The 23851-nt window shown below is 45.2% G+C and overlaps 1 protein-coding gene across 1 annotated transcript in view; it reads left to right on the forward strand.

The window, feature by feature from the left end:
- Positions 1-23851, forward strand: part of LOC311010117 (protein sidekick-1-like) — a 217121-nt gene that overhangs the window by 160889 nt on the left and 32381 nt on the right. Inside the window, exons 20-30 of the mRNA XM_084004637.1 lie at positions 774-969; positions 1850-1948; positions 3870-4061; positions 7844-7965; positions 8042-8154; positions 9691-9841; positions 12391-12631; positions 13781-13896; positions 16173-16359; positions 17225-17323; positions 21044-21238. Coding sequence (XP_083860763.1) covers positions 774-969; positions 1850-1948; positions 3870-4061; positions 7844-7965; positions 8042-8154; positions 9691-9841; positions 12391-12631; positions 13781-13896; positions 16173-16359; positions 17225-17323; positions 21044-21238 — 1711 coding nt within the window. The remainder of the gene's footprint in view (positions 1-773; positions 970-1849; positions 1949-3869; positions 4062-7843; positions 7966-8041; positions 8155-9690; positions 9842-12390; positions 12632-13780; positions 13897-16172; positions 16360-17224; positions 17324-21043; positions 21239-23851) is intronic.

Here is a 23851-nt window from a genome sequence, read left to right on the forward strand (position 1 = left end):
CTCCCGCTCCATCATTCTGCAGAGAATAAACCAGATGAAAGAGGAGAGGAAGCATTGAGAGAGCAGAGTAGCAAGACATTCTGATGATGACTGTAAACGCCTCACCAACAGTACGCCATTTAAGAGACATTCATTCATTTTCTATAATTATTTGCAGCGTTTTTTATCTTTGAAAACGCGGTGCTAACATCACATCTTAGCTAGTTATTGTTGAACGATACATATGGTACCGTATCACAGTGTTGCCCATGGCTTATCTCTCATTATGAATATATAAGCGTATGCTTTCCCTGTTTGTTTTTGTAAATAAAGCAATAACACAAACCAAACTGTGGTTCTGAATGTAAATTGAGTCTCACGATGGAGATAAATTAACTTTTCATTAGGTAGTTTAGGTGGAGTGATATTCAAACTTTGTGTTTGTCCTCAAATGCAGTTATGACTGCTAATGGCCTGCTGGCAGGAATTTATGTTAAGTGCTACATTCATACGTAAATAAATGCGTAATAAATGTTTGGAGATGCAGATAAACTTTTTCGGGGTAATGAAACATGAATATTGTTTTGCCATTTTGATGGATTTGTAAATAGCATTTGGTGCTTTTAAACTTTAATGACAAATAAAAACCCTTTGGCTATAAGCCTGATTCCATTAATTTGTTAGCCTGAAGCTAATCCTGCTTGATTAAAAATAATGACGAAAAGCAAACAAACAACTGTCATGGACTGTAGATTATACTGGGAACCAGTAAGCATCTCACCCTCTTCACCCAGCTGCTGGTCTGGCCGGAGCCGTCTCCGGAGGAGGTCGTCGTGGTAACCATCACCCCGGACTACCCCGGCTCTCGCCACACGGGCCTCGTCAGCGGACTCAAGAAGTTCACCTGGTACTTTGGCTCCACCCTCTGCTTCACCACGCCTGGAGACGGACCCCGCAGTCCGCCCACCCTGCTGCAGACGCACGAGGACAGTGAGTACACACACACACACACACACACACACACACACTTCCATGTGATAAAGTCAGAGCAGACAGAACGTTCCTCTCCGTGAATAATAATGAAAGTGTATTGACTCAGACTTCGGTCCAGCTGTTTCTGTGGATGTGTACACGGTGTTTTTCTCCAGGTTCTTCCTTTCTTTTCTCTTCTTTCTAATCTTTTTGTTATAAGTCCCCCCCCCGCCCCCTCTGTGTCCTTTTTAAAGGGAATTGATTCATATGTTTGCAGCCATCCCGGTGTTTATAGCCTTCTGTTCCATGGATAAACATAATAGCTGCCACTCCCAGTTGCAAGTACACATGCACACAGTCACACCATCAAATAAACACAAAGCCTATAGGCAGACAGAGCAGCAATTATTAACAACCAGCAATTATCGAGTGGGAAAGGGATATTAGAAGCACACGCACACATACACACACACTGGTATTGATTGGCTGCTGGGCGTGTTGCAGGGTTAACGGTGGGTGTAATTCTTGCTTGATGATAGCTTTTTGTGTGTGTGTGTGTGTGTGTGTGTGAGTGTGAGTGTTATTGAATGTCTTAGATGAATAGCTTAATCGCTCTGCAGGGAGAATGGTTTGAGAGCCATACATGAAATGAGAAGCGACAAGCATGCGTGCACCTGAGTGCAAGTGTGTGCGTGTTGGTCAATGGTGATGTGATTAGGAGGTGGTGTGTGTGTGTGTGTGTGTGTGTGTGTGTGTGTGTGTGTGTGTGTGTGTGTGTGTGTGTGTGTGTGTGTGTGTGTGTGTGAGTTGAAGAGCGGTGAGTAATGGGCTGCTTGTGTGGAGGGATGATAGTGCTGAAGAAGTTAAAATATTGCTCATATAATCTGGGTTTTTTCAGCACCTGGAGCCGTTCGCCGCCTGAGCTTCACCGAGATCCTGGACACGTCGCTCCGGGTCAGCTGGGCGGAGCCTGGAGACCAGAACGGCATCGTCACCGGTCAGAGCATTTCAAATCTTCACTCATGACTTCTGTTAACTTTCATTTAACCACCTTCAGTCCCTCTGACAGCGGAGAGGAGAGAAGCTCAAATTAGAGTTAATGTGTTCATGCCAGAAACACACATTACACATCATTTAATGGAATATACTGTATATTACAATATTATACTCTGCATGCATTAAAACATTATAATCATGCATTATAGGGACAAAAGTATAAGTTTATATATGTTTATTACAATAGAAGGGTTTGCTTGCATTAAAAGGTACACTCCAATAAATAATGGTGAACAACATAAATCAACATTTCATGTCCAAAATTAAGTTGGAAGCAACATGCTTATTGTCCCACAACAAGTTAATAATCCATCAATATTCAATCCTCGACAATGCTAGAAAATGACAAGAAAAAAACAAATATCATTATCACATTCTGGACTCTCAATTCTGTACCATGCAACAAAAAAAAAATGAAACAAATAATTTAAAATATTTAAATATTAGATTTTTCTGGGGCATTTTTGTATAATGCCAGGAAATAATTCATATCTTGCTTTTTACTGTTTGTGCAGTCTTAAATTGAACCAGATCCCAGAATTCTAATGCAAGTGACTTCATGATATCTAACATTGTTTACATCTCGTCGAGATGAAATGAAAAGGGCCTTATTCACTATTTTAGATCACTATTCATATTGCCCATTTATTTAACAATATGTATTTTTCGTATTTTTACATCGAAATCCAATTATCTTCACAGAATATGAGTTGTGCTTACCGGTATGTAAGCTGGTCATTAATATCACGGCATTCATCCGTCTACCAGTGTAAAACTGGGGAGGAGTGTGGGGCGTCTGCAGCTCCCAAAGCTCCTGTTTTTAGAGCTCCAATCAAATGTGAAGGCTTTGATTTAAATCCCTCTTGTAACTGTACAAGCCTCAAATATTCTGTTTCATTGGGGAATACGTCACAATACACGACCCTCTTAACTAGTTTTACTGGGACTTTAATGGTTGCCGGCTGTTTTTGTAGGTGTTGCACACACCTCCACATAGTAACTCAGGTGAACACAGCCTTATGAGCCAATAACAGACAAAGAAAAACACGGGAGCTTCCCCTCGAGGCAGCAGTGAGCAAGGAACCCTAAAACTTTTATAGTTTCTTCAGTATCTTCCAGTTTGCCTTTTATTTTGTGTTGTTCGGAGACGTCCTCCGTCCTCAGACTGTGTTTGTGTACGTCTGATTCGTCATCAGCTAATCCCTTCTCCCTGCAGCTTGTCTTTTCACGTTATCTCCAGCATGCTCTCATCCTACGCATCCCCAACACTGCTGTTGTTTGTGTGGCACATCACTAAGCTCAAGCCCCCCACCCCCCCATTCACTTTGGCTCAGCCGGTCCGTGGCCCTGTAAGACAATGGTGCTGGTGAGGTGAATTCACTGATTTGTGTGTGTGTGTGTGTGTGGAGCCCGATAAGATCACAGTCAAAGCAGCACAAGGCCGCGGCGGCGCTACATCCGGCTCACACACTTAAAGAGGAGCGGGGAAATTGTTATCCAAGGTCACCTTGCACATTTCCTCCTTTCTCCTTAACGGGCTTTTCATCCAACACCTGGTGAGCATGGAGACAGATGAGGGACGCTCACCCTCTCCAGGGCTTCACTCACAAGTGGCCTCACACACACACACACACACACACACACACATGCGCGTTTGAAGGTGGTGGAGTGTGATGCATGACTGTGCAGATGCATCGGGACAGACGGGCATTTTGACTGGAGTTACCCCTCCCGCACTCTCGTCCTCCGCTTTGGCTCCGTGCCTCCCATTATGTGCAAGTGTGTGTGTGTGTGTGTGTGCACGTGTCTGCTGGTGTGTGTGTGTGCCTTTATCAAGCCAGCGTGTGCCCTCCTCCCTGCAGGCTACGTGTTGTGGTGGGAGGCGTCTGGAGTGGAGTCGAGTCGGGCGGAGCGTTCCCTGTCCAACGCCACGCTGCAGTACCAGCTGACCGGCCTGACCTCCACCACCGTGTACACGCTGCAGGTGGCAGCGCTCACCGCCGCGGGGCGGGGCGTGCTCACGTCCGCCAGCATCTCCACCGGAGTCCCACCAGGTACAGTACATACACACACAGACAAACACAGCCGCTGACTGGGGATGATAACGTCCCAGTCTGCAAGTCAGGGGGATGGAGGGCACTCTGTCAGATTATGAATGTTTACAACTCTCAGGCTCCTCCCCCACGACCACCGAGCTCCTCCCCCTCGACTCTGTGCCCTTTGAACTCCCTTAGATCACGCCACCTTTGAAACGCGGGTCCGATGTTGACTCTGGTTTTATCACGGGCACCGTCGCCATCTTTCTTTTTTTCCTTCTTTTCCACCGGTGTTTTCTTTTCCTTGGTTGTTTTGGACCTCCTCGTTTCGGTTTTTAACGAGGAATTGGAAGCTTGTTGCTACTTCCCTCCACCTCCCCCGTGTGATAGTGGTACGACCCGAGGGGGGAGGGGCTCTGTGTGTGCACGAACACAGCCCTGCGTGCTGATTGGACAGGATGATCCGGGCGCTGTTGATTTTTGCAAGTAGAGGCGTGTTTTTTTTCTAAAACCAGATGATTTATGTTGTTCTATCGGAGCGTAGTGTCGGCTTCAGTGAATATGATCAAAACAATGTTGCCGACTGGGACATTAAACAAAGGCAAGGCAATTGTATTTGTATAGCACCTTTCAACAACAAAGTGCTTTACATAAAACATTAAAAGCATTGGAGAAAAAAACCCCATTAAAACAAGCCAATAATAAAATAAAGTTTAAAATTTAAAAATTAAAATAAATGAAAAAATAAATAAAAACAAGAATATCAAGGAATAGAAAATACAGTGCAGCATAAGAAAAAAGGAAAAAAGATTGTGTGTGTGTGTGTGTGTGTGTGTGTGTGTGAGAGAGTAAATATGACTGATGAGCTCTTACGATGCCGCTGTCTTTCCTCGGGCTGATAAGTGGCTGTTACTGTGCGTCCATGAATCATCACCCACACAACACTCACATGCACACTCACACTCCAGAGTTAGTCTTCGACAGCGCCTCGGAGAGCGTGCACGCCACGCCTGCGTGCACGCTGGGCTCGCATGATTGGGCGAAGGCCAAGTTGCAATCATTATTAGTGCTGATTAACTGCGAATGGCAAAGTGGAGGGAATGCAGAGAGGGGGAGAGAGAGAGGGCAAGAGACAATCAAAGAACATGACAGAAGAAGGGAGAGCAGATAGAGGAACATAATGAGGGAAGAACTGAGGATACAGGAAAATGCAATCTCCAAAGAACAGAAGACCAAACTCTCTCAGAAATGGACTGGGAGACGTGGGGGGGGGGGGGGGGGGGGGGGGCTTGGCTCATACAGCGGGATTTTTGTCCTAACATTTTCAGATTACTAATTCATGAGTAAAAGCAGTAAGAAAGTGAAAGCAAGATGGAAACAGACAGTTCATAGATTCAGAGGTTTTTCATTAATTCATGAAAGCTTAAGACTGAAGGAAAGACGGAAGATTAGCCAAAAAGAACTAAAGAAAGAGAGAGAGATCCACCGCGCATAGATTCTTGTCTTGTTTATTTATTCATGGATTCATGCAGTCGAGAGAATTTTGTCATTCTTCTGAGCAAGGCAGCTGATTTCAACATTTCCACATTGTAACCATTACAAGTTTGCTGCATGCACTCGACAGAGCAACGCCTGCTCATCGCTGTAATTGTACCTCGCTGGATCCAGATCAGAGTTGCTTAGTTCTCCATAATAACTGGACCCAGTCATCTTGTATAATCTGTTTACAGAAAAAAAAAACACCACTGAGATATTCTACAAAAGCTGTCTGATCTGTCCCAGTGTGCAACACACACGCCGTGTGATTTTACACCATCAGATCTGCATTCTGCCGTGTTCAGCAAATACCATGCATGTGATGTGGAGTTAGATCCATCGGATCACCCCGAACACCATCAACCAACACAAACACAGCAGAGAAGTGGTTGGAGAGAGTGGCTCTGAAGTGCTTCATCTTGTGATGAGTCGGACAATTTAGAGTAGAGTGATGATTTTTGATTAAGAGAAACAAGCTGCCATGTATTTCATTTGTTAGGACACCATTTTTCTTTGAAAAATCCCCAAAAAACAGGATTTTTAGCCAAATCTCCAGAGCACTCCAGAGCTGCCTGCCTGACCAATGCCAAGGCAATTCAACAGCTGTCAGTGAGGAAGTCTATTCACAGCCAGATATAAATTGCGTGTGGCATTTGAAAGGTGGAGTTGTAAACCTTTCATTGGAATATTTAGTTCTGGTTGGAGTGTGCATACAAAGCCCATTATTATTCCTATTTGATTTATTCCAGGTTAACAACAAAGAGAAACCCACCACCAGGAGGGAATAATAATAGTCTTCTGGGTGCTTGTTGTTGGGACTAAATCAGTGCAATTCTCCGCTTGAATGTGACAGAAGCAGCTATTCAAACTTTGAGGCCGGGGTGTTTAGCAGCACATGCCAAGGAACAAGCGTTTACATCAATCACGTTACTGTCAAAATGGCCTTTTGTTCCTTCTTCCAATTATTGCCCCTGAAAGTTTGTGTGGTCAGTGTTGTAATGTAAAGGTTTAAGCAGGTAGCTGAAGGAAAAAGATCATGGGTTGTGTTAAAATCCGGTTTTGGCACTCCAGCATTGGCTTCATTTCTCAGCACTGGAGGTTCCTGCTTGGTATCAAGACACTAAGGGCCACGACCCCACAAGGCTGAATTATTGATCACGTTTGGACCATTTGGACCATCCTGAACAGCTTTTTCTTTGGTTTCTACATTTGAATCCAACATTCTTTTATCCTCTGAAGGTACCTTTGGGCTTCTCAGCGAAGCCCTCGCTTGTTTCCATCTTCTCTATTCCTCCCAGGCTGGTCGAGGCATGCAGGCTGCCACCACTAGTCAGCCAAATTGCACTTTCCCTGTCACTCATTGCTTCTCATGGAGATTGAACAATGTTAGAATATGAATGGGTCAAACTTAATTTATGGGACTTGCTGCCTACTCAGACATTTATAGGCCTTAAATGGACTTTAGTGAACTGTGCATTTAATTCACCTCTCGCCTCCACTGGTGTACAGATTTATCTCTCGGTATTGTATTGTCGACCTTGGAAAGATGAATTAAATTGCTCTGACCAAGAGAGATATACAGCTGTAGCATTAAGTGCCGATGCTTAACAAATTATATTTTTCTTTCCTGACCAGCCTCTAATTTGCCTTTCTTTTTGGCACGCAGACATGTGATCGACATGTTAAATGAAGGACTAGAAGCAACTAGAAGCTATTTCTTCTATTTCTCACTCTTTCTTAAAGGCATTTTCTTTTATTCAAGGCAACATTGTTTCCTTCTTATTTTCCCACTATTATCAATATGTGTATTAGAGATGAGCCAGCAAAACATTGTTGGGAATTTGTACATATTTTTATCTCTTCATAGAAAAGTCTTCATAAAACATTATTTGTCTTTCATTCATTTCTTTTGATCCCTTTGAAATAATTCACCATGCTGTGATGCTACAGTCCTTTTCTGCTTGAACAAAAGCACTATTTTTTTTTTTTTTTTTTTTTAACAAATAAATGCTTATTGTGCGTCGTTGCTGCCGCCAGCAAGCAGAGGAGGTTTTTATTTCAAAGCATTTCTTACACACTATTGAAATATCACAAATAACATTATTACTAGCACAATGCTCCCACGGGATTTGGTCAATACATATTTGATATACCTGTAAGAATACATAAATGCAGTGGTGGAATGTGAGCTGCATCACTGCTGAATTCATGAATTCTTTAGAGGCTGTGAGTAAAGCAACATTCCTTCTGTTTTCTATCTGCAGAACTTCCTGGCGCACCGTCTAACTTGGTCATCTCCAACATCAGCCCCCGGACAGCAACGCTTCGGTTCCGCCCGGGTCCCGATGGCAAGACCGCCATATCACGCTGGGTCGTGGAAGGCCAGGTGCGTGTGCGTGTACTTGTGTGCTCCCTGCTGGTTCTGAAACGGTTTCCTAACATACGACATCCTTCGTGAACAGATCGTGGAGGAGGATGGAAAGGAAGAGGCGTGGAGGGTCGTGCACCAGGAAGAAAACCAGCCAGATGCAGACACGCTGGAGGTCCCCAACCTCACCCCGTTCACCCAGTACAGGTGAGCCGCCCACGTGCACGCGCTCACGTGCACACCCGCACAAACCCACTCACACACACATCTCACTCTCCGCCTGAGTGTTTCTGCAGTACGGCAAAGACTCAGGTGAAGTTAGATAAATCACACGGACTCACAGAGAGACAGTTCCATCTGAGACTTTTCTGTTTGTCAGCAGCTTCACAGCTGCTGCATGCAGATCCTTATTACCCTCCTGCAACTAGCTGGAGGGGAGGCGTGGGGCGGGGAGCGCTGAGGGCAGGGGAGAAGGTGATGAGAAAGCGGGAAGGGCAGCAGAGAGCATTAAAGGGGAGAAGAGACAAGCGGAATAGGAAATAGAGGAGGAGAGAGGAGTGTCTTTAATCCCTGCTCAAGGGCCGTGGAGAGGCTGCGGTTTATAAACGTGATCTATCGCCGCCCTGAGCAGCGGCAACACTTCCTCCACTTCCTCTCTCTCTCCTCCTCTAACAATCTCTCCATCTGTCTTCTGCATGTGTCAGTCTGTATGTCTGTCTCTGCCTCCTCCTCTCGGTATCATTTCATCTGTGGTGGTGCTGTGCTGTGCATGTGTGTGTCAACACGTTGTACACTCTCAGGGATTATGTTGTCACAGGCGACACCGTAGGGACATTAGATGAAGTGATGCACTTGCCTGTGTTTCATATCCCCTCTCTTCCCTCTCTATCTCCCCGACAGGGACGAGAGCTCATAGATGTAGTCTCTCCCATGTAGTCTGCACACTCACAGCCACGCTGAAGCATGGCTGCGTTTAGAGGGAACACAAGTAGCAAACGCTCTCTCGTGGTCTGTATAGATGTATTTCTTTTCCTGACAGAATGTTTGCCGTTCTCAGACAATTTGACGGTGGCCTTTTTGGAAATCCCCCGGGGGAGGATTCTGGCTGAAGGATGCCATATAATAAAATAGTTGGGAAGAAAATAGCAGAAATATCACAAAGTGACTGAAAAGTCCAGAATAGTTTTTTTGTTCCACTCTGACTGGGAAGTCTGGATGTCTCGTTCCTGTATATTTTGGTTGAGTGTGTTTGTATGGGCCTTTGGGTCAACTGTATGCTGATAAACTGCTTTTACAGTGACAACAATGTCCAACTTTAACCCTGTCTGACCCACATTGCAGCTCAGTACCATCCCTTTGTTAAACCTTCATCATGGCTTTTAAACTAAGATACCGATGCCTGGTCCATTCTACACCAGCGTGTCATTAATAAGCTGTATGTCTGAGATCATTCGTTTATGTAAAAAGGCAACTTCAGGCTTGATTTACTGAGTCAAATAAATATAACAAATTAATTATTATTCATTTTTAAAATAATAAATCAGACAGGAATTACAAAATGTATGTATTATATAAACCTAGAATTGAATGAATACATCGGCCTGGGATGTCACTGATATCTGATCCAGCTATCGGAGATTACCCTTGATGACATCACTGTGACATCATCAGGGGGAGGTGAGCCTCCAGTAGTTGACATCAAACAGCCGTCAGAATGAAAGCTGTGCTCTCTGCTCTCCCCAGGTTCAGGATGCAGCAGGTGAACATCGTGGGCTCCAGTGCCATGAGCGCCCCCTCCAGGCTGATCCAAACCCTACAGGATGCCCCCGACACACACCCCTCTAACCTCACCCTGCTGTCTGCCACACAGACCAGCCTGCACTTTAACTGGAAGGTACTGAAGCTCATCCACACACACACACACACACACACACACACACACACACACTTTCTCTCTCTCTCTCACACACACACACACACACACACACTTTCTCTCTCTCTCTCTCTCTCTCGCTACACACACACACACACACACACACACACACACTTTCTCTCTCTCTCACACACACAAATTTACAAATGATGAGGATTTTCTTTGTGTTTCTTTACTCTGCATCTCTGTGTATTTGCTCGTCTTTATATATCGTGTGTGTGTGTGTGTGTGTGTGTGTGTGTGTGCACCAGGCAGGAACAGGTTGAGTGGCTGACAGGCTATAATCAGTGTCTCTCCTTGTTATCAGTGCTAATGCTAATCTGTCACATTTCCCATTCACCGCTCGCAGCACAAACTGCGATGTAATTTTCTCTTTACCGCCTGTTCTTCTTCTTTTTTTTCTTTGCTCTTGTTGCACGTCGTCCTCCCTTCTTCCTCCCCTCTCTCTTTTACTCCCCCACCCCACTCCTATTATAACATAAATGGAGAGCATAGTATTTTCCATTTAAGTGTTGGAATGAGAAAAAGAGCCTGTCGAATCAGACACAGACACTGAGGCGCTATGGGCAACCTGCGCAGCATGCTAATGGATTTTACCTGCACGTTAGCACTATGCTAGCGTGTCTGCTGTAAAGGAACCATCACAATGGTTTCAGCTTTGGCTTTTATTCTAAGCTGCATATTAAGGGGAATAAAGCTAATGTGACATTCTCTATTATAGCTCCTCAAAGCCAAGCTGTGCTAAATGACCGGGTATTTAAATGGCTGGTGTGTCACTTCCTTACCTGCAGCGTTGGACAGCGGTTGCTCTGGTTTTGCATCGTCTGTGGAGTTACATGCTTTGGACAAACTCAACTCATGACTAAAGTCATCCTAGGGCACAGAATGAGGCGTTGTGGTGGTAGTGGGTTCACGAGCAGAGGAGTGAGGATGAGGTGACGGGGAAGAAGTGGGAAAGAAGAAGGAGGGAGGGTGACAGGAAATGAGAGTGGAAGCAAAGAGAGGATGACAGATTGTGAATAAAACAGGGAAAAGAGGGTGATGGAGGGAGGAAGATCAGGAGATGGAATGTCAAAGGGGAGAAGACAGTAAAAGGTTTTTAGGATGTACTTTAAATTTAGACGTGTCACATTAATAACCACATCCTTTATGGCTACGGAATGCCTTTTCATTGGGAGTGTGTCTTTGTTTATATCACAGTGTGAAGATCCAAACTTGATATTCCACTTATATTGTCAGGAGTTCTGGGAGGCACCAACGTTCAGAAGGTTCTCCTCCCGGAGGCGTGACCAGTTTATTTTAGGGTTTAATTGATCAATAAGCCTGTTATTATGAGTGATGGGGTCCCACGTGATCTCAGGTTTGGTTATTTCACGTGAAAAACTGATGTTTTTGTCACTGGTTTGAAGTTGAAAGGTGTTGTCCCGTATCTCAGGTCATTTGATTGATTAGTTCGGTGGGTTTTATGTCACTTTCAACCCAATCTGATCAAAGCATGCACACGGGTGGATGTTTGAGTGTTCAATCAATAACAAATACAAGTCAATTATCTTCACTTTGACTGCATTTGTTTAATTATGAATATTCAAAATCATAAAATAATCGGCGGGTGTGTAGTTGTTCATAGTATGAACTTTGTAAGAGTGTCTGCTTGAGCTCAATCTGTGTGTGTGTGTGTGTGTGTGTGTGTGTGTGTGTGTGTGTGTGTGTGTGTGTGTGTGTGTGTGTGTGTGTGTGTGTGTGTGTGAGTGTGTGTGTGTGTGTGAGTGTGTGTGAGTGTGTGTGTGTGTGTGTGTGTGTGTGTGTGTGAGTGTGTGAGTGTGAGTGTGTGTGTGTGTGTGTGTGTGTGTGTGTGTGTGTGTGTGTGTGTGTGTGTGTGTGTGTGTGTGTGTGTGTGTGTGTGTGTGTGTGTGTGTGTGTGTGTGTGTGTGTGTGTGTTCTCATAAATAAAGGGGTGGTATAACTCAGTGTTGGTGATGAGGAACTGTGTCACATTATTTCATAAAGAGCAACAAAGTGCCGCATGGTAGATGATTATCATTTTATTAATCGCAATTGTACCAAAAATGTTTTCTCGTTCAATCATGCGGAGTTCTTCTTCCATCAATCACGGTCAGAATTAATTAAATTTGCCGAGTGCGGCGGTGGAACAGGGTGGCCAAGTGCTGACACGTTACAAGACACTTGCACTGTTCAGGACTTCCACACCGCCGTCATTTATTAAGCTTCTGTGGAACGATGGAAAAATAATCTGCCTCAGAAATGATCCTGAAAATAGCAGAAATCGTCTAAGCCGACCTAAATTTACTTTTAGTCTAATCCTTAACAAGGCTCTAATTGTTTGATGACATGACTAACGAGGCCCCGTTAACCGTCTGTTCTCACCGAGATCACGACGTGCATCGTAGTTAATATTCACCCTTTTGTCTGTAAAATATGTCCATAAAGATAATTAACCAAGAACAATATGCTGCCAAACAGCGCTCTTTAATCTGCTCTTCCCCCTCCAGCCTCTCCCAGAGTCCGAGTACAACAGCAGCCCGGAGACGGTGGGATACCGGCTGAGACTGTGGAGGACAGACGGCCAGGGAGAGGACAGGACCGAGGACGTGGAGAGGGCAGGGGGGACCAGCGAGACCACGGTCGAGGCCCTGAAACCCTGGACCCAGTACCAGGTTCAGATACAGGCCTACAACTCTATAGGACCCGGACCGTGGAGCAACACTGTGGCCGCGCTCACCGCAGAGTCTGGTAGGAACACGTTCACTCTGTTTCCTGTTTAAAGCCTCAGACAGAGCTGCCTCTGCAGGACTGAAGAAGACAGACGGACAAGAAGAAAGTGGCTGATTGCCTCCCGAGTCTCCTCTCATGCTGCCGCCTCTCTGCCCTCCACACTCCCCCTCTCTTACAGCGAGGGGGAGACTGACGGAGGGGGGGGGGGAGGTGGCGCCGTTACACATTCACTAACAGTGAACTGCCGGGCTGACGGGGGCGTTGTGGAGGTCTGCCTTTGGTCATGCTTTAAATCGGTTCACCCTTCAAGCCCCTCTCTATTCAAATGTAAATTCTCTTGGTTGTTGTGCGTTTGACTGGATAAATCTTGACCACACACACACACACACACACACCAACATTTAGTGCAGAGGACTGGGATGGGAGCTACATGTAGACTCTTCATCCCTTCAGTGAATACCTTTATACTGAGTATAACGGGACTCCATCCAGGGACTCTGGTTTTTTCCACCAAATTCACATTTTTTTCTGATGTCATCATGGCAACACTAAAATCCCTCTTAAAGTCCCAGACCCCCGGGGGTGACTGTGGCTCCTATCACATGACACTGAACCCCAAGTGGCTCACAATAGGATGCTGTTAATTAATAATGGCATCGTCGTTTTGGTGTTTGTCTCACATATTCTCAAAATCAGAATAATAGAGAAAAACTGTCATGATGAAGTGGCACCAGTTATGTTTTATCTTCATGTTCATGCTTAAAACTCACAAACACAAACAGCGTCTCCTATTTGAAAGCCATCTTCCTCTCGGGGAGGTTCATTGATTTTAATATGATCCTGATAGTTTCAGCACATCTGTGTGATTTTGCTCAGTTTGGCAGAAATAATTACAACCCTGATCACCGAGTGTTCCTGATAGTTTCAGCAGCTCAGCATTCAAGTCAAAGAAGAAATTATTTTTAAATCATTTTTTTTTTTTAACTGGAGATAGTTTTCCAGACAGGGTGAGGGTAGAATGATGGTCCACTGTTGGTAATGTAGGAATGTGTGTGTGTGTGTGTGTGTGTGTGTGTGTGTGTGTGTGTGTGTGTGTGTGTGTGTGTGTGTGTGTGTGTCTGTGTCTGTGTGTGTGTGTGTGTGTGTGTGTGTGTGTGTGTTCTCTAGTTCCATCTGGATCTCCCATGAATGTGACTGCTGAGCCAGTAAGTTCCACCAAGATTCTGCTGAAATGGTCGGCTCTCCCTCCGGCACAGAAGAACGGGGTCATACTCGGATACAAGGTGGATATAACACACACACACACACACACACACACACACACACACACACACACACACACACACACACAATCCCACCCTGGCATTTTCACTTAACCCCCACAGCCCATTATCACGTCCTCCTACACCGTCACACACTTTCACACACACACACGTGAGCTGAATATGACGTAATGGCCTGTAAGTGTTCTGGTTTGTTCTTCCTACATCACGGCGTTTTAAAAGCATGTGGGGGCGTGTGTGTGTGTGTGTGTGTGTGTCTAACATGCATTTGAGAGAGGCTTTAATGTTTAATACCCTTTCATAAAACAGACGCTTTAGTGTCGTGTTTTAGTGGAAACAATAGCTGGATTATTCATTTATTTTAAAAACATCGACTCTAATCCATAAAGCCCGTTGGTTTTGGGTAAGTGCTTTGTTTATTTGAAAGAAATAGAATATGAACTGCGGTTTAGGCAAGAGAAGGGTGTTTGTTGAGTATACACTCATGGTGTGAATGCACTTTGGGCATTCTGCATTAGAAGTTAAGTCTAGACTTGTGACCCACATAGATCTACATCTTATTAAGCTCATCTTTTCTTGCTTTGTCCAACTCACTGCTGACGTAGTCGACATACTCTGCTATGCAGGTGGGTAAGAAAAGGCTGGATAAATGCTGTTAATGGTGAAATGCCAGGTGCATTCATTTTTACTTGAGTGCACCACTTACTGGCAGTCACATCTCAACTATTACACTCCTACGCTCGCCCCCCGGGGGTTTATTATAATGTACTCTTCATCATTGTAGCTGTTCAGTGGCATCTTTGTATTGAACATGGAGAAAGGCAGTGTTCACGTAAAACTGGCATTGGGTTCGGCTCTTAATCTCCCAAACGCACATAGCAGGAGAAAGCTTTAAAAAGAAGGAGAATCTCCAACTGCAGGGTCACGGTCGTCTTATAAATACATACATCTACAACAGAAAACAGGCTGCAACTGTGCGATATAAACCAGCACCATCCAGTATGTTTAAAAATGTTGATGTAGAATTCAGGTCATATTATCCACCGTGCCCAAAGCACAAACACTCCCCATCTGTGAGTTTCCTCGTGCCCTCCCGAGGATCACACTGAGCCGCACGCCTCCCGCCTTAGATGGGAAGTGGCTGCCAGCAGCAGCTCTTCAACACCTCCCGTCCCGCAGTGGAACGTTCCTCCTGCCTCCTGCAGTCCTGCCACACATTCCTCATCACCAGGTCTGTTTTTAGACACTTAAAGACATTTCTGCTTCGAGTGTGACAGGGAGTTCACGAGCACCAATAAACCTGAGAGAGGAAGAAGCAAGAACACTTCTTGACACTGTCGCCGGTGAAAGAGCACTGTGAGCTGGTGTGATTTCATTTTCAGTGGTGAAAATGAAATGGTGATTTCAATATATATAAAAAAAAATAATTTCTCAATGTCAACAAATCTAATGAAAGGAGCAAAAGTAGCATTGCTCCTGCAAAGGCAGCTTGCCGTGGTTTCTTCCTGTCTGGCGGTTCCTTCATTATGATGCCGATCGTTAAGCCTCAGAGGCGTCATGTTGGGCTGTAGGAAGTAAACTCGACTTGACTGTGATGGGCACGTTCAATGCATTTTGATTGGATCCACATATACTCTACTGCTGTAAATATTAGCACACCAAATACACTCTTTATACCCAATGTTTGACTGAAAACTACAATAACCAAATGTTATCGGAAATAACTTCTCTTTTCTTAAAAAAATATGATAAATAATACCTGCAATAACTGATTTCTGTGCCACTTTGGGGCAGCATGAACACAACTCTCACATACTTGTTTTTAGAGCTTCACACTTAACGAAGCTGCCAAACACACACTTTGTCTCTCAGTATGAGAGCGGTGACGGTTTACAGAGACCGTGGAGAACATCGCCAACCTTCTCCTTTAAAGCCATTAAAGCTGCTGTGAATTAAAGCGACGGTCTACATTCTGAAAATCCCCCCCCCCCCCCAACCAAACCCCTCCCCTCAGTGTTCCACGATTTGACGAGGAGCAGGGGAGACGAGGGGATTGGATGGAGGGTACGAGCCAATGGGAGCCTTCTGGAGCAATGGCTCCCATTGGTCAATTTCTATGCAGCTGATAGACTGAATGGATTTTTTAATTCCATATCGTAGACCGTAGCTTTAAGGAGGACTAAAAGCAGACTAACCGCGCTTACGAGGGTAAATTGCGGGATCTGACTCCCACTTGATGCCTTCCTTCTGATGGATTTGTGTGCTTGTGTGTCCAGGTGTTGTGGCGTGAGAAGGACTCAGAAGCTCCCCCCAGTGTTCAGCTGGCAGCGGGGGAGGGCAGTGTGACGCTGCTCCTCAGAGGTCTCCAGAAATACACCGTGTACGTGCTGCAGGTGCTGGCGTACACCCGGATGGGCGACGGCCCGCCGAGCAGCCCCACGCTGCTCCGGACCAAAGACGACGGTAGGATCTCCCTCTCCTCCTGTCTCCGTCTGATCGCTGACCTTTCCCTCCAACGGCTTCTTCACATTTTGCCTTTTTTTCCTCCCGCTCACCTCTCTAGCTGTATTTCACCTCTTCTTCCCACCTCTGCTGTCAGCCCACGGTCCTCCCCCCACTTCACTGCTCGTCCGCTGGGTTCAGTTCAGCCCTCAGACCCCTCCCACAGCCCCGAACACATTGTGTGTTTGTGTGTGTAGATCTCCTCAGATACGGCCATGCCAGCAAGCCGGCGCCGTCTCCCTTTTATAATGAAACGCACACACACACACAATCAGAAACACACACACGTGCACACTCACACCTCACCCTCTATCAAACAGTGTCACGTTTGAAAAGTTTTTCTCATTTCAGGATGAAACAAGAATGGGGAAGTCAATTCCCGGCAATGTATAATGAACCTCCATCCTGTCTGTCAGTCACACACATACACGAACTGTAGACGCACACACACACACACACACACACACACACACACACACTGTCATGTATTTGGTGGTGTGGAACATGTGCTTTTATGAGGAACGGTGTGAGGTTGAGAGAAAATTACATTTTCTATTTTGCGTCTTTTAGTAGTGCCTCTTAAAAATGTGTAAGACACTTTATATATATAAATATTTATATTGTGTGTGTGTGTGTGTGTAGAGAGCATACGCTCACACACCCGTGTGTCTTGGAACCATCGTACTAAATGATTACGGTATAAGTGCATGATGCTGAAATACTCTGGTTCACACGACAGTATTGAAGGAGTCCTGTGTGCTTTCTTTGCTGGTTGTATATTATTAATGTTTCATTCCGCTGCCAACTCCCTCCTCTGCTCCTCCAGTCCCAGGCCCCCCTGTCAGGATGGTGTTTCCAGAAGTCCGCTTGTCATCAGTTCGGGTGGTTTGGCAGCCACCCACCAACCCCAACGGCATTTTACACACACACACACACACACACACACACACATATATATACGAGAAAGCAGATATTTTCCAGCAACATTTTAATCATAATCAATTTTTTTAATTCAATTTCAACTCACTTCATTTGCACTTGCTGAAGGACAGAGCTCAGCCTGCAGAGACAGTGACTTGGCAGTTTTAAACAAAGTGTGATCGTTACGCCGTACAATGGAAAAGAACTTCCAAACAAGGGTCAGCTCTCTACTCTCCACTTGAATGCTGACATTTGTTGGTGTGTGTGTGTGTGTGTGTGTGTGTGTGTGTGTGTCTGTGTGTGTGTGTGTGTGTGTGTGTGTGTGTGTGTGTGTGTGTGTGTGTGTGTGTGTGTGTGATCCAGCTTGTATCAGGGAAACTTTTTTTTTCTCCCCTTCCTAATGCATGCGTAGCCTCCGATGTAAACACGCTCGAGATGCAAACATATCACTGGTTCTGAAACTGCGAATCGGAGTGAATTCGGAATGAATCAGAGAGAACGGATTAAAGGAGGAGGAGGAGGAGGAGGAGGAGAAGAAGATGATTTTTGATTTTTACAATCACACTTTATTCACAAATCACAGGACATTATCAGCTCATTTTGCCTGACCACAGACTTATCTATCTATAAAACCACACCATAAACACACATTCATACACACAAACAACCCCCTATCAGAAGGAGGAGAAGAAGAAGAAGAAGAAGAAGAAGGAGAAGAAGAAGAAGGAGAAGAAGAAGAGAATGAGGAGAAGAAGGGTGATGTAAAGGCAAGAGAAATGTGAGAGCTGCCCAGCTGGAAACGGAGAGAACAGAAGGGGAGAGACAGCACAGAGGAGATGTATGGAGGTGAGAGGAGGGACAGGTGTGTGTGTGTGTGTGTGTGTGTGTGTGTGTGTGTGTGTTGCACAGGGGGAGAACGGAGTGGTATTTGTCCTCTCAGGAGGGGAGGGAGTGGAGCAGGACAGTGTGAGTGATGTGTGACTGTATCATAAGGGGGAGGACATTTAGTGCGACACCACTCTGTGACAGAAGGATGAGTGGGAGGGCAAATCTCTCTCTCCATCAGGGCTACACACTCCAACGTGCAGCCCTGCTGTGTCCTTGCTGGGTGTGTGTGTGTGTGTGAGAGCCCCATTTCTCCTTGGGTTCTCGACCCAAAGGGGACCGGCACAGAAGGTGGACGGAGGAGAAACGAGAACACAGAAGGTGCACAATCTAATTTGGCACGAGGCAGCGAGGCGTTCGTGTTTCCACGTGACCTCGCGGCATTCCGGTGTCTCGTGTTCAATTTGATTTCAGTTCCTAGAGTCACGAGTCCATTCAACATCGATTCCCAGTTCAGAACGTCGGGCTGCTCATTTTAGGATCTGCTCCATCCGCTCGCTTTGAGGACTTATCTGTACAGTACCTCTTCATTTCACCTCAGAAACCTGAAGAAGGTCACAGCTGGCTGGAGGGAGGTCTCCGGTAAATATCACAATATGAAATGTTTTCTTTTCTGTGGAAGTAGGTACAAAAGTCAGAAGATGGTCTGATCTACCCGTCATGAACTCCAAGACTCAAACAAACTCTGAATGCATACTAAAAACCATGTGGTTTTTGAGTGTGCTGCTGTTGTATACCGTTGTCCCACAATGCAATGCTCAAAGGACATTCGTACTTGATGCACATTGCCTCATGTATTGCATTACGGCCACATTTGTATCACAAACAGTACAGGATGATGTAATAGTGCATACTGTATGGGAAAATGGACGTCCGATGTCGGCTCACAGAGCATCTGGTGATGTTTGAACATTCAAACACGGAGAGCAAAAAGTCGTTCCAGCAATTTAATCGCGTGGCAATTAAATCAGGGACGGATGCATGATTATTTTTCTGTTCACGCAAAAAAAAGCATTAAAGAAAATATCACAAATTAGAAGCAGTAAACATAAGAGTAGATTTACAAAGCAAATCAAGTCATCATTATTCTCGATTACTCCAATTAATGCATTCATAATTTCGGCATTTAGAACATCTTCAGGGCTTACTAAACATAAAGTCCCATAGAAATGCAACACGAGACGATCCATCAAATCAGACGGGTTGTCTGAAGGAAAGCGGCTCACAAGCCTGAAGGGGGATGTTGTTTATAACATCCTCTCACTGTTTCACTCCATAGAATGTTGTTGTGGTGAAACTATGGTCCAACTATGGATGCATGGGATTCAACTCTACATACAGTTAGTATGTGCTGTCGGCTGCTAATGGGAGAGGTGACCATAGCGGAGTGTCACGATGCACAGCAGCTACCTGAAGGCGCTGCAGGCTTTCAGCCCTGATGTCTTTGTTGTACAGTTAGTACTGGAAACGTGCGTCTTTAGCAGACCTCATACATGCACAGTGAGTTTTTCATCAGCACAGACAAGGTCAGTGAGCAGCTCAAAGCAACACTTGTATGTAAAGATGCATCTGGAATACCTTAAGATATGAAATACCCTCTACATCTGAGAGACGAGCTTTCACAGCGTGTCACTTCATAAAGGAGCTGTAGTGTGTGTGTGTGTGTGTGTGTGTGTGTGTGTGTGTGTGTGTGTGTGTGTGTGTGTGTGTGATAGCGGCGATGCCCTAATGATATTCACAATGCAACATAACGCCGTGCTCCAACTGGCAAGAGGATTTGTTATCTCGCTGTTATCCAATAATCTTCCACACACACGGCATTAATATACAATCAGACTATCTGCTGAGATTATCACCCACACAACCAGATTAGGCCGCGCTGAGCAGATTACCATCCCGACAGTTTTACTGAGAACCTCCGCACACTCCTGTGTGTGTGTTTGGTGTACAATACAATCTTCATATTGAGAGCCTTTGTGAATGGCCAGCGGCCTGTGGAGAGCTCGGTCGGGGATGAGTGGTTTGAGTGTGTGTGTGTGTGTGTTGAAGGGTGTTAGAGTTATTACATGGCCGGCTGCACATGAGGCAGAGAAAGAGACACAAGCCGCGTACGCTGCTGTGCACAGCGGCGTTGTGTGTTCTCAGAACGTGTGTGCAGATGTCAGCGTGCGAGCTGTGACGTGTGTGAGCTTCGACTTTGTGTGTGTTCTTGGTAATTGCAGAGTTTAGGGGCTGCGTACATGCAGCTACTAACGACAGAATCTCTTCAGAGCAGATGTGGACGTTCTGAAGAAAAGCCCGTTTGTCTGGATGTTTCTGTGGAAACACCGTGCGGCTGTTTTTCTCTCTGATTCCAGTGGGCTTTGTGTTTTAAAGTAGGCCACATAAAATCACACACAGATATCAATCAATCAATCAAAATGTATTTATAAAGCACATTTAAAAACAACAACAGAGGACCAAAGTGCTGTACAATAAAACTGAACTGGCTAACAGTAAAAAAACAAAACACAAAGACCAGTTAAGACACAAGGACAGACAGGGGACGAGTTTTAAAAACAGTGTGGGGGCCTAACCAACATCTAGAGGCAGCTCCTTCCAGAGTTTTGGGGCCACAGATGCAAAAGCACGATCGCCCCTGTGCTTTAGCTTTGACCTTGGGACAACCAAGGTCAGCTGGTCAGCGGCCCTGAGTGACCTTGATGGAATATAGGGTTTTAAAAGGTCAGTAATGTAGGCTGGAGCTAGCCCGTTTAGTGCTTTATAGGCGAACAATAAAACCTTAAAATCAATCCTAAAACGTACAGGGAGCCAGTAAAGTGTGTCCGTCCCTCACCAGGATACCAGATCTCCTACCGCTTGGACAGCAGGGACCCTCAGCGGTGGACCACGGTGGAGGTGGGCTCCAACGCTCGCCAGTTCACCGTCACGGGACTTTCCCCCGAGCAGGCCTACGTGTTCCGACTCACCGCTCGCACCGCCGTCGGCTGGGGCGAAGAGCAGGAAGCCCTGGTGGTGACCACTGAACGCAGAGGTAAAGCACACACACACACACACACTCGGGGCTTTACATGGGGTCAGATCTGCTTCTGTACGAGGATCCTGACCTCTCTTTGAGCAGCTCCCATTTTACTGGGAGCATATTTGAATGATATTAGTACAGTTGAGAGTGAAGGAAACGATCATGGGATGAAGGTCTCCAGCCTCAGGCTGATCAAGTCTATTCAACACTGCTTTCAGATATTTAGTTCATGCATTTAAAGGCTTGAGAACCCGTTGTGGACCCGGTGGATCAGGTCTCTATGGAGGATGTAGTTCTACAGGAACACATGTTATTTTCTGCCAAAGGTAGAACCAAATCACCATCTACTGCTTCACATCGGCCCGAATCGAACTGTGTGGGACTCATGTTTTCAAAATGATTTTGTGGGTGGAGTTAGAGCTGAATACTAAGCCTTTAATAGGCCACCAACACTGTGATAGTATAAAGGACTAAAGGTTTAAATGGAACAGAGTCATCATGAATGTTGTTGAATCGTTTTCCTGCTATGCTGAGTCAAAACGTCAGCTGTGGAAAAGGCCTTCAGGGATGCACATTATGTGGCTGATGGGTCTCTGGTGGGATAATTTGTTGAAAATGAACAACGTCAGGCAAAGCTGCCACTTTGCACTGAGGCACGGGCGGCTCAAATGAAATGTCTCTTTGAATGATCAGAAAGAGTGAGATATGATAACAGATTCAATTGTGAATCACGCATTAATGGCACCAGTATAAAGAGTCTGCTCATTCTGTTTCCTTAAAGAAATACCTTTTATATGGCTGAATAAATCGACAGGAATAATGGGCTGTGGGGTTGAATAATGAAGAGTAAAATCTGCATTTTTCATGCACGCACCCATTATATATAGGTATCATGCATCTCATGTGGCATTTGCACCAAAAGAAATGTGATAATCTGTAATGTAATTGACATTGAATTAGAGTGATGCACAGGGGAATGTGTTAAATAACCCAGATTAGACAGGAAACTCTGTCAGTGAGCCCATTTAAAGCGTTAATGTTTCACCCATGCAACACCCTTTTTTACATAAAGTTTGAAGTGGTCAAAGACGACGTTTGGTCATTTCCTCCAGTGATTCCAGGGCAGAAAGGTTAGCCGATGTGAAGAAGATAAGTCCTCCTCCTCGTTCTCAGGCTCATTCACATGAATGGAAGGAGGACGTAATGGTTTAAATAAGGGCGTCTCATACTGGGAAGGTGATTTACAGACTTCTCCTTCCCAGTGTCAAATAAAGCTCCCCATGCACATAGCTGCCAGCGGCTCCTCACAGGATCCTGATTGGTCTGAACCACCATCAAAAATGCATTATACATGAAGCCCGACGAGATGGATTCTCGTGTGATCCCGCTTTCCTATTATATTGCATGAATCCAGCTGCTGTAGAAAGAAAGGGAGGCTCTGCTACAGCATCATGAAAAATTAAGGATTATCAGACCAAAGAAAGTGGTGGCTTTCAGGGTCCGTGAATAGCAGGCTTGGACCCAAACTCCAGAACGGACTAATGAGGAGGGAGCAGGCAGCGTTCAGTGATTTAATTCTCAACAGACTTACAGCAGTAAGGCCAAACACAGGCAGGTGATGAATCCCAACACAACGGGAGGACAGGAGGGAGGATGAGGAACTGACACACGGAGAAGGAAGCACACTAAACATGAGAGGACCTTTAATACAAAGCAGGAAACCGACTCGGCAAAATCCCACCACCATGACATTGAGCCTGTCAGTCAGTCAGCAGCATGAAGCAGCTCGCTGTGTTGAGGGGATGTTCAGTTAGCAGGTGAGGACGAGGACGAGCCCTGGTTGTGTTGAGTTCCCAGGCCAGAAAACGAGATGTGAAAGCCATAAATCTTACATTCTAAACCAAAGTAATTACCATTGATCAATACTTCTATCAGCACTCTGCAATTATGGTGATTTTTTTCTTTTAGGGCAGCAAAAATGTTGCTAATTTCTTTTTAACATATCTCATTTGAAAAGCCGCTGGCCACACTAGATTATTAGATTATTTATAGGGGACATGATTTAAACACAGAGCGGTGAGAGCGGGAGGCGGGGCAGCCACAGTTCGGTCTCTCAGAAAGTTCAGAATAAAATAAAGTCTTTCAGATTCAGGTTTTATCTCCTGTTGTTTGGTCTCCTCCCTCTTGTCCTCCTGCTTTCACGTCTTCAGCTCAGAAGGAAGCAATGAGGATTTTAACTGATGCATCCCATACATCTAACTATAGCAGGAGGTCAAGGATAAATGGAGCTGTGTTGTGTCAGCAAGGAAAGAAACGACAGTAGACAACGAGGTGATTAAAAAACTTGTAAAGATGGATGATTCTGAGAATGACTTTTAGTTTAAATCTGACACAAACAGGAAAGGATGCAGCAGATTCCCTCCCTGTTTCCTGGGACGAACCGCGGCCTGGAGGTCTTTAAATGCTCCCATCACATCAAACTGTGAACATTCTTTACCTGTATTAGCTGAGGCTACAAGCCATAAACGTCAAGACCGCTGATCCATCACACATATACAGCGAATCGGCGCGTGGAAGTGTTAGCGGTCGAGTCGGTGTTGTTGTTGCATGACGAGGTGTTTTTAC

This window comes from Eutrigla gurnardus, assembly GCF_963514095.1.
Source record: "Eutrigla gurnardus genome assembly, chromosome: 3".
In the NCBI taxonomy this organism is placed as follows: domain Eukaryota; kingdom Metazoa; phylum Chordata; class Actinopteri; order Perciformes; family Triglidae; genus Eutrigla; species Eutrigla gurnardus.